General features: G+C 36.3%; 1 protein-coding gene across 3 annotated transcripts in view; it reads right to left on the bottom strand.

The window, feature by feature from the left end:
- Positions 1 to 194: 194 nt before the first annotated feature.
- The window catches only part of ZDHHC2 (zinc finger DHHC-type palmitoyltransferase 2), a 35211-nt gene continuing 23725 nt past the window's right edge, over positions 195 to 11680 (bottom strand). For 2 of the 3 annotated variants that reach the window (XM_053941214.1, XM_053941216.1), the window contains 7 exons: positions 11466 to 11586; positions 10568 to 10700; positions 8520 to 8646; positions 8266 to 8358; positions 7111 to 7220; positions 6605 to 6682; positions 195 to 4024 (listed from right to left, as the gene is read on the bottom strand). In XM_053941214.1, the coding sequence (XP_053797189.1) occupies positions 6642 to 6682; positions 7111 to 7220; positions 8266 to 8358; positions 8520 to 8646; positions 10568 to 10700; positions 11466 to 11586 (625 nt within the window). In that variant the 3' untranslated portion in view covers positions 195 to 4024; positions 6605 to 6641. The remainder of the gene's footprint in view (positions 4025 to 6604; positions 6683 to 7110; positions 7221 to 8265; positions 8359 to 8519; positions 8647 to 10567; positions 10701 to 11465; positions 11587 to 11680) is intronic. The other variant, XR_008430619.1, reaches the window with a different exon arrangement.

Here is an 11680-nt window from a genome sequence, read left to right as displayed (position 1 = left end):
CAGTGCTTGTGAGGTGAACCTTGGAGAATGGAAATACACCTATAAAAGTCCAAGACTCCTGGTGAAGGGGCGAGGGGCGACATTTACAGCAACTATGTTATTAGTGAAGCCCTAGTAGAGATGATGTTCTGCTGTTCAGGGACACCATTAGTAAAACTGATAGTAGTGTGTCAGTGACTACTACATACATGGCATGCTGAACATGAAGCATTTATTAATGTGAGCAATACATTAACATGTGGCAAAGTTATACACTAAATTTATGTAGAAATATATTTCCCCCCACCCCTCCACACACCAGTCAACCAAACCAGGGGAAGAACTCTCAGTTAATTAAAAAATTAATTGAAGAAAACAGTTAGGAAGTATTTCAGTAATTTTCTTTTGTGCACTCTTCAAATGGTAAGGAATCATCAAATAAAATAATAAATATAGAGAATATTAACATACCTTTCCTTACATATTCAGATGTTTCTTTTAAGGGAAATTTGGTTTCAGTCCAAATAATGATGAAAAACAGCTACAGCATTCCACACACTGAAACAAACTTGTTTCCTTTCTGGAGTGTCCCTCACAAGAGATACTCAAGAACCATCTGTATTTCATACTGTGCAATGTGCTCTAGGATTATGCTGCTTGAGCAGGGACCAGATAACCTCAGTGGTGGTCCCTTCCAACCTATGCCACTCTGTGATTTTGTGTTTCATTCATTACCTGTCTCATTCTTTAGTAGACTATGCCCAGTCATAGTTTACTAAAGAACTTTCAGTCTATAACCTAAACTGGGCAGTGTTTTTTCTCTCCAGTTAAAGAATTAAAGTGCAAAACAGCAGCTCTAACTTAACTGCTCACAAAGATTGTGTTCCATTTTCTTAACAAAAATAGTTCTCTGTGAAGACTTTGAGTACTCCATCACCAGTACATCTACTGATACAGGGTATGTGTGGACTATTTCTGGTGCAGATGTTTTGGATTCATTCTAACCTAAAAATAAAAGACATTTTCTACACATGTAGGGAGCTATGGTTCATATGACTGTTTACATATATACAAAATAAATTTAACTCTGGTGTAATTTGGGACTCAGGCCCATCTGAGGAGTCTGCAGAACTCATCCAGTTTCCACTAAAGCTTGAAACGCAGTCATAGACAAATATCAGGGATATTATTTTCTTTTTAGCAAAAAAGTAGATTAGTAACTGTACAGTAGGTAAAAAGCACTCCTTAAAAAAAATACAGAAATTACACAAAAGGCTGTATGTAGTAAAGTGCCTAGCAAGGATATAAAGGACAGGAGAATCAGTATATGCAGACAAACAACATTGCATCCTTGCTATCCTGACTTCACAAATTCTCCTGCATGCATTGTAACACTGACAATGGTCAGTATGTCAAAAAGAGAATTTTCACTTTGTTATAGAAAGTATTAGAGAGTTTAAAGCCAAAAGTAGAGTCATATCATCAGAAATTATACTTTGGAGCATGATTAACTCGATTTTGTCCATACTGTACACAGTGAAAACTCAAAGCCTGCTGACAGTGCTCTTCATGGAGACACAGCTCATGCCCATCCAGAGAGCAGATATAGCTACAGCCCCCTGGCTCAGATCTGCTCAATGTTTACCTCTAAGCTACCACCCTTTCCTTCTTTTTCTCCTCCCTTCATCAGTGTCTGTTCCCTATGCCTCCATCAGTTTTCTGTGAGGGGGACAGCCTCCGGCTGCAACAGAGCTGCAGATTATTTAGGGCTATTGTGCTTTCCCAGTGCGACTTCTGAGACATGGAGAAGCCAGGCATTTCTTGATCCCTTATCCCTGTCCTTTCTCTACATTGATCCCCAGCCTTACCGAGAGATCCCAGAGCCCTGGCCACAGAGAGACTGACATCTGTATTAGAGAGCTCTATTTCCATGATGTGTTTTGCTGGGGAGGAAATCTTTTGTCTTTATATAAAAATATGGCGCAAGACACACTGAAGCTGAATTTCAACTTTCTACTCAGTATTTTTAAATGCATGCTCCATGACAAACCACCCTGTGACTAACTGCATAAAAAACAAGACTCTACAGATAGAGAACCTGAAGTGTTAAAAAATATATTTTCCCTCTCCCCCTTATCCCTTGACAAGTTCACCTTTAAACAAACACGAATATGAGGTAAGCTGACAGAACAACACTGAATAAAGAGCTGCAAAAAATCTTTTGGTAACTAGATCTCTGCAGGCATAATGTAAACTGTATGCTACCTTCATGCTAGTTTAAAAAAGGTGTTCTACATCAAGGGATCCACACTCTGGCACTTCTGGCAATAAATAGATGTTTTCAGGCTGGTAAAATTTTTAGATTTAAAAGAAAAAAAGTAAAATAAATACATTTTCCCTTACTAGAGGGGAAAAAAAAAAGCCACATTTTGCTACACCAGCTATCACTTAAGTTGCAAACCCAAGAAAGACAAATTTTGAAGTTACCTGCTGGTAGAAGAGTTAATTATAGTATCTTTTGCTTTCAGAATTATATCACTTAGTCCTGCTGCCAGTGTCCTAAACAAGTGACTGGCGTCTTTACACTGTGAACCAACCGACTGAGTAACTCAGGTTTGGTAATAGAAGCACTTTCCTATTTCAACTGAACTCAGTGTAGTCTGAGAGGTTTTCACCTTTCTTTTTTGACTTGTCTTTTTATCTAGCCCCCTAGAAAACATAACTAAGTTCCTCCTAAAGTTGTTTTCAGAATAGAAATTTGCATTTAAATGTAAACACTGATACCATAAATGTAGTGTATATAAAAGGCACAAGACAATTAGAGTTGTGTTGCTGAAACTTCCTTGACTTTGAAAGCCAAAAATGAGTCTTTTATTCTGGTCAGTAAACTCTGATCCTAAGAAAGCTGCTAGCTCCTAACTTAATTGAATGGGATTTCCTATGTGCAGCAGCTTGGCTTTTTGGTATTGCAATCAAAAGTCCATTGTCCTGTAAATGCAAATATCACAAGTATAACATAAGTCACCTTGACTGCACATGGTATTCATTAAGTTATGCAGTAAGAAAGGCAGTGTCTTGAAGAAAAACTGAAAACAGAAATCTGAGAGAAATATTGATTAATAGGAAATTAGGAGCTTGAAAGACAGTGGCCCTCAGTAACTAACACAGGTTGGTCCAAAGCCTTTTGGATCAAAGTTCAGGGCCAACATTTGCTTCACAAAGGGGAAAGAGCTCCAAATGGGACAATAAAATCCTATTTCAAAGGACTATTCTGTGAAGCATCCATCAAAATCCCCAGCTGGCCGGTTTCATTTACATATTACCCACCTGAACACAGGCTTTTCATCACATCACTGAGCAGTGACCCACTGTAGCATTCAATTAACCAAAGGATTTTTTTCCTTCTCAGCAACTTTTCAAACTATCTCTAGCGCAGACCTTTGGGAAAACAGAGCTTTTAGAATGTTTTCCAAAAAATGTTCCAAAAACAGTCAGATACTTCACTTAGGTCTTCTTACCTTCAAAAATTGCTTATCAAAGGCTCAAAAGAAAATACAGTCCACCAAGCCACTACACTATTCCTAATCAACACTGGCTGTTCTCCCAATTCATAAAGCCAGTAGTGCAAAAATTTGATTTTAAAGTCAACTACTTACAACAATTTGAATTAAAAGGTGAATTTTCAAAACCAAGCCAAGAACATGAACTGATAGTACGGAGGTCACATTTTTCTTGTGCTGAATATCAAAGTAAAACCAGCCATTGAATTTTTACAATTGTAAACGCAGACTCTTCTTTTTTTCCTCTTTCTAGTACTCAATCATCCTTCACCATTCAAATCCAGTAATTTTAAGTTGGAACATCCTTTATATGGTTCAGAAGTAGTATGTTTAGTTTTGTGTTTCAAGCAGTGACATGGAGACAGCTAATCATCTGTCAGTTTGTTTTCTGAGCACATCCATAGAAGAGCAGACAGGAGCAGCTGGCCGACAGGGCTGATACTTGGAAGACTGCATCTTCCTTCCAACAACAGCTTGCTCTTAAACTGGAACAGAATATTAATCACAAACCACATTATTAGAATCAAAGAATACTTAAAAATTATGTTATTGTAACAAGTCTCATCAACTTGAAGGGGAAAGTGACTAACAGCAGAATAAAAATCCCGCCCTAAAGAGGAATAAAACTGTTCACAGGTGTGTTATTAATCTACTTCAGGATGACAATGATAAGTACTCACTACACACCAAGCAGGCCACCAGTTTATAAAATGATACGAGCTATTTTTACAGTACTTCCAGATACCAACATAATTTAAAAATAATTCTCTATTACATTAGTGTAAACTACATCTGGCACTTTCGATAATCAGTCCTCTGCTGAAATATGAAGGAATATAGGATACAGGATATTGAACAGATCCTTCAATGGGACATAAATTCTAATTCTAACACATTGGCAGGGGCTGCAGGCTGTATTTTTCATACCTAAGATGAAATTACTTGGTTTTGTTGTGGTGACTTCAGCAGCTCTATTAAAAGTGTTCTATTGAATCCCTAGGAACAAATATAATTCCTATATTGACAGTAATGTAATGAAGTTAAATGCATAGTAGTTAAAAAGTTTTTATATACAGGCTCTTATTCCAGCAACTGTATGTGACATATATGTAGACAGTAATCTATCATTTTTGTTACTAGTCTAGAAAGTTTTAACTGCCACATAGAAATATCTCAGAGCTAAGGATACAACCAATCTGGTGCTTATGCCAGAGAATTACCAGTTCTTACTACCCTTCTGAAAGTGCATGAATCCAAGTGAGGCAAAACCAACTTCCAGGAGCCCCTTTATGTGACTTTAGACTTACTCTTTGGAACATAACCTCCTCTGAAATAGTCTCTCTTTAAAAAAAATGGATGCTTCCAAAACGAAAAAACAAGACCAAACAAAGCCCCCAAACCCCACAGAGTGAAGTAATCAGATAGCAAACTCAACTCTTTCTCAGACTGGACTAAAAGAAGAAAATAATTTAAAAAGAGCACAAGATGTTTATCAAGCTAAACTGATAGGAAAATCCACACACTTTTAACATCTTTAGAACAGTCACAGACTATGTCTGATATTCAGAGTACTCTGAATGACAAACTTCCAATAAAATGTACACACTCTTCAAATAAAGATTAAAGTTTAAAAGCTATTACTTAAGTAAATAAAGTGTTAGGACTTCAGAAAGTAGAACTCCAACCTGATAAAACTAGTTGCAATTAATGGTATTTCTTCTAACAATCCAAGAATCTGTTTCTTTAAAGTCTGTCTCCAATATTTTAATTAGTGATAACATGTAAGACATTAAAAGTAACTGAAGGTAAGTAATTTAGTCTTTTCTGGAAGCTGTTGTTTTGTTGAAAGAACTGATGGATTAAGCAGTGCAGAAATGCAACGTTTCACATTTTGAACAAAGGGTTAGAAATGAGGGGTTTATATTAAAATATCATACACAGAGCAGTGAAAATTGCAGACACCATCTGAGTTTCCTTCACTCATCTCTTTAACTCTGTTCATCTGACACCCACATTTTCAACACCTCTAACACTTCACATTATCATCGAGTTTGCAGATGTACCTATATCTGGGACTGTGTCTTCATCACTGAACACAAAACCAGAATGTAAGGGCCAAAAGGTTTTTAAATTTCTCTCATGAACTAAACTGAACTTTTGGGAACCTTTTGATACAAGCTATGGGCCCATCTGTTGGTATCTGCACACCTGCTAGTTTTATAATCTGCCTTGACAGTGCAATACAATTCCTAATGGATCAGGTAACAATCACTGCAGTTCCCTGATTTAAGTACACAATAATTTAATTCCGTAGGTTTTGGTGGAGTTAGCTATATTTAAGTACTAGAATGAACGTGATGATTGTGTTCATTCTCCACAACCCAGGGTAAATGTCCTGTTATGTACCTAACATAATTTACTAGCTGGTTCTCAAACCTGCTTTCTGAGAAGTCTGTGTTGCAAGATATTAATGCAAGAAATCAAGAAAATCTCAGCTGTTTTTGACAACAGGTGATTAAATGCTCAGGAAGTCATATGGACACCTTTTGTCTTCAGTAGGCAGCATATTTTTACTATTAAATAGGATGCAGCTCAGTACGTGACTCAGAGCAAGACACTAATAGCTTATATATTAGACTAAATCCTTTTTGCTTCATAATTTGATAGACTTTTACCTGTTTTAGCAGACAAAGCTATGATCTTTGCATTTAGTGTTAAGAACCAGCCTAATTTTCAAACTTAGTGTGACAAATATTGGCTAAACAGCTTGAATACTCACACTTTTCAGCATCTTTCTAAATAAAGGGAATAATAATAAATAATAATAATAAAAAAATGGACTATTACCTAAAAACCAATGAGTATAAAGATCAACCTAATTTGCAACCATGACACATCAAGAAATAGGAGGTTCATTTTAAAACTAAACGTTTGAACTAAATGTTCATGTGCTACTACACGTGGTAAAAAACATTAATTGAAGAAAAGAAAACAAATAGGAAGTGTTTTCGTAATTTTCTTTCGTGCATTCCTTAAAATAATAAATACAGAGAATATTAACATACCTTTCCTTACATATTCAGATGTTTCTTTTAAGGGAAATTAGGTTTCATTTTCCATGGTTAATGCAGGATTGCTCATACCTTAAAAGACAAAAAATAGTATTCCCACAGGAAAAGGTCTCATGTCTATTTCAGCAAATAATACAACCCTGAATTAACAATAATTTTGATATCATTACTGTATTACCAAGTCCTGACCCATGTCTATAACATAACTTTTCACTAGCTGCTAATTGGTGTCACCTCTTTTATAAGAAATTTGCTGTCAAATCAGGCCTAGCTTAAAAAATAATTAGCACCTACTGGTATCAGTGCTCTGATATCCCTTGCTCAGGCTTAACTGGGAAAGCAGCTTGACACATGGAACTTCCTACAAGCATGCATTTAAAAAAAGCTTCATGAATTTTGGTTCATGAATACAAACCATGTGACGGTGGTCATTGTTACAATATATCCTCCAAAACTAGTTTATACAACACAAATCATTGCAGCATAAGTCAACTCCTTACCAACTTTGCCCTTGTCAGCCTTTGCAGCAGTTTCTGGCCAAGATGGTGCATCTGTAAGTAGGTGGCTCTGGGAATCACGCAAAGGCTTTGCAGGAAACAGATGGTTCTCACTGTAGCACCAATAAAAAGAACATTAGTGAACTGCAGTAATTTTTCATCATCTTACCACACATTACAAACACTTTGTCATACGCAGTATTTTCCTTGTCTGATGAATCACTACTTTTTTATCATTACATACATTACACTGTAGTTGTCACAAGTGCAAGCACAATCTAAAAAGCACAGGGATTTTTAATCTGACAGCTATTTTATATTAATAAATGTACTTCAGCCCCAAATGCACTCCTACCTATATTCTTCTTCACTACAACAAACTCGACATGATAAATAATGGAGAGAACATCTCCAAAATCTCTTTCCTAACATAAGCTACAGAATGCTGGGGTAAGATAAAACGTCAATAAACAGCAAGCTGAAATGTCATATATTTCTTTTATGAATAAAAGATTGTCAGTATGATTCCATTATCATTTCTTAGCCATGTATTCACTATACTTATCAAATGTTTCAAAAAAGATGCAATATGAATTTATTTAAAGGAGAATATGCATACTTTTCACACTTTAAAGATGTAATGTCCATTAAGGATAAGAATTAATAAAACATGTTCTATTATCAGCAGAAACAACATTTAATATTCAGCTTCCTGTGCTTTGGCTCAAGTGCCATTAGGGATGATTCCCTTATATGAAGCAGCTTTCACCAGACAAGAAAAAGCAGGCATCCCCAAAAGCCATGCAAGGCAATGGATTTGTATCACAGGCAGTGTGACTAACCATCTCATATGTATGCATAAAGAATACTGCTGATACTGATTGTTTGGCAGGTGTGAAAAATTCAGGCCCTGGGATGTCACTGAACAGAGACAAAGCTCATCAGGGGAAAAACTCACCCTGCCTCATTTCCATAAATTTAAATATAAATGTGAGGATTACCTGATTTACAGCTTAACTATTAAAAGATGACTTGGATTTATTAAAAGAATACTCTTCATTTGCTTACCACTTTTAAGTATATTATACATCATTTTGTTTATGTGTGCACAGGAAAAATATGATCAACTATTTGAAATGGGTAACAAAAGCAGATTACCTTTTGGATGTTGAATTAAGTCCACCAGGTGTGGAAGCTTGCTCAGGATCCTGATTAACAAGGCAAGTTGGAAAGGAGCAACCATCCCCTAAACTGAAAAATTCACAGTTACTGTCATATGTACAAAAAACTCTCAACTTTGAAGAAATTTTTTTTATTTATTACTATATCTTATTTCAAAAAACCATCCCCCAAATGCTCTGGATCCTGATTATTCAAAAGTTCAAACAAATTAAGCATTAGGAACAGCATACCTTGAAAACACAGGCAGCAACCAGTATTTCTTCTCATCACCAAACACCTGCCTTAGGTTTTTGCTGAAGCCCAGGCTAAAGCCATTCTTATCTGTTCTGTGACGAAATATGGGAGCTCTGAAGACCTCTTAAAAGAAAAAGATTAATTAGACCTCTTTGCAGGTTAGCATGTTGAAGTCTCCACCAGTACTTAGGCAATTGCACTGCCATTCACCCAAAAGGAAAGGCTGTACTGCCCAAATGATGAGAAAAAGTGTGAGTGCACTCTTGGAAGCCGAAGTCAGTGCTACACAGGCACTGTGCACGTGGAGCAAGTCCAACGGCTGAGGAAGGGTGGAAGTCTCTTTCACCCTCCTCTCTCACCAAGGCAAGGAAGAGTGAGGAACTCAGTTTTTAAGAAGACATGATACGTTTATATGAAGATTTCAGTCTGTGACTATGCCACAGACAGTTTCAAGAAAGAAAAACCTAAACAAAGGGTTAATTACAGAAAAAAATAATGGCAAAGAAGAAAAAGGTAACCTACTTTAGTAGTAAGACTAGCTTTACACACACACTGGGGTATGAAAATACTGTGTGTTTTTACCACTGCATAAAGAAATGTCTTTGCTCATAGACCCAGATTATTCCCCCCGGCCATCCAACCTAAATTTCTGGAGAAGAGAGCTAAGTATAGCTTCAAGTGTTGCAAAGTGCCTGAAGCAGAAAATTCATTCACTTTTCACCAAGTGACTGATAGCTATTTAATTCCCTTAATTGGCTATACATAGCAGGAAAGCTCTGTCCTAATGTCCTGACAGTACAGCTCCCACAAACCACGTCAGAACCATGCTGAGACTGTCCTTCTGCAGTCAAACCTTAGCCAAGAACTGCTGGAAATGACCTTCCACATGCAGTGTGCATTAATTACAATGGATTTTAAAGAAGGGGGAAGGGAAAATGGGGGCATCCTTTTAGATGCCCATGTGAGGCTAGGAAAAGAACTCCCAGGATGATTTAAGCACAGTCACACTTAATCATGGCTTCATTACGAAATTACTGCATTTTTAAGGCTTCACATATTGAGCAGTTTCCCAAAGTAAAATAAGAAGAGACACTCAGATTTTTTTGAGTAAATTAAGTATGCAGGAAACATGTTAAATTGCCAGTATGAGATTACATTTGTTTTGAAAACGCGAAATGTTGAATTAGAAGTGTAACACATTTTTTTGAACAATTTTTTTGCACTAAAATTATAATTATAGGCCAGTTTATAATATATCATAGGTCAGTTTATAAACAGTACACTAATTTATTTCTGTTCAAATAAGCATCTTTAATAAAACGTTGCTCTATTTATAACTAAGTAGAAATTAATACCAGTAAAAAATTGTTGAAAGTCAATGATTTGTTAGAATACTGAAGAAACTCAAAAATCTCAGAGGAAATCTTGAAGTAAACAAGCTTTCTTCCATTGATACACATACCTATTTTCAATGTTTTCCATTAATCAACAAAATCATCATTAATCATCATTAACAAATCCAAAACCAGGAAAAAACAGGTCAATTCATTGGCCTACTTTAAATCAGCTTACGTCAACAGGAAAGCATTTAGAGCTTTAGAAATTTTAATGACTATATTGCAAATTGGCATTACTGCAGTCCAGCATGCAGTAGAGAACTTAAGTCTTCTGGACTTTATTACGTTTTGTGATCAGACACACGTGCATTCAAGCATTATGTGTGCGAGCATGGAGTAGTCCACCTAACGTTTATTAGGAATTTATCTTGATTTTATTTCATGTTATTTACTTTATTCAGTTTCTGCTAACAAACTGTGGTGGAAAGCAGTGAGAGGAAGAACATTAAGTTTATTAATAACTTGGCCCTTTGGGACAAGAGAGAAAGAGTCAAAATTTCCAGGGAGCAGAAGAACTTGGCAGTCTTCTAACCAAGATCCAAGGAACCAGTGTAGAATTTCCCACTTCCTCTATTACCCTCATGCATATACGATACATTTATTATTGATTTTTTGCTATTAAACACAGAAGCATTAAATCTACTTACCTAATGTAGATTTATTCTTGCTGACAAGCCAACAGTGATACCCAAAGAGAGAAGACAAACTGACAGAAAACATAGCTGCAGCAAAGAATAAAAACATGATGTGGAACTTGGCTTGAGTATCAGGAAGGCCATTCTGAAAATTAAAAAAAAAAAGCCATTAGAATTGGGGAAATAGCTATTTCATTTGATTACTAATAATCCTCTATTCAGCCAAATCAAATTCAGCACACAGACAAATACACCACACAACAAGAATATCAATAAATGGATTATATACCTTCTATGTACAGACAGCCATGCAATTAGGGTGGTGATAGAATCTAAGTTAAAGAAACAGGCTCTTTCTTGGGAACTATAAATACTGAGAGCAAGAATCTGAAATTTAGATCTGAACTCTGAAGTGTCTTTTAGAGAAGAATAATTTGAAAAAATGAAGGCTATGTTCGTATATATAGGCTATACTTTTGTACATGACATTAGGAGATACTAGCTTACAATGCAATGCCTTGGAATCACAGCATGCCTTGGCTTGGAAGGGACCTTAACAACCACTGAGTTCCCAAGACCCTGCCATGGACAGGGGCACCTCCAGCTAGACCAGGTTGCTCAAAGCCCCATCCAACTCGGCCTGGAACACTTCCAGGAATGGGGAATTGATAACTTCTCTGGGCCACCTGTTCCAGTGCCTCACCACCCTCACAGTAAAGAATTTCTTCCTAATACCTAATCAATATATGCCCTCTTTCAGCTTAAAGCCATTTCTCCTTGTGCTATCACTACAAGCCCTTGTAAAAATGTCTATCTTTAGCTTTTCTGTAGGTCCCCTTAGAATCTTAAACTTTTTGCACAGCATTAACTCCACACACTTCAAAGACAGTATGTAGATCAGAGTACTTACTGTCCAAAACTTGATAAAGTACTGCAAATCTGTTGCAGCAATGAAAAGGCAATACAGTAGCGAGTAAGCCAAGAAGAGAAGAAAAAATTTGTAATTGGAGAATCCTACACAGTTGTTCACCCTGATAAAAACAAATACATAAGAAGGAAATGTCATGAAAGTTTTCTTTGCTTTCATCCAATTTAAATTAAACTTATTTACTCTAAAAACATTTA

The sequence above is a fragment of the Vidua chalybeata genome, chromosome 4 (genome assembly GCF_026979565.1).
Source record: "Vidua chalybeata isolate OUT-0048 chromosome 4, bVidCha1 merged haplotype, whole genome shotgun sequence".
NCBI lineage: Eukaryota > Metazoa > Chordata > Aves > Passeriformes > Viduidae > Vidua > Vidua chalybeata.
This window is presented reverse-complemented; position numbering and strand designations above follow the sequence as displayed.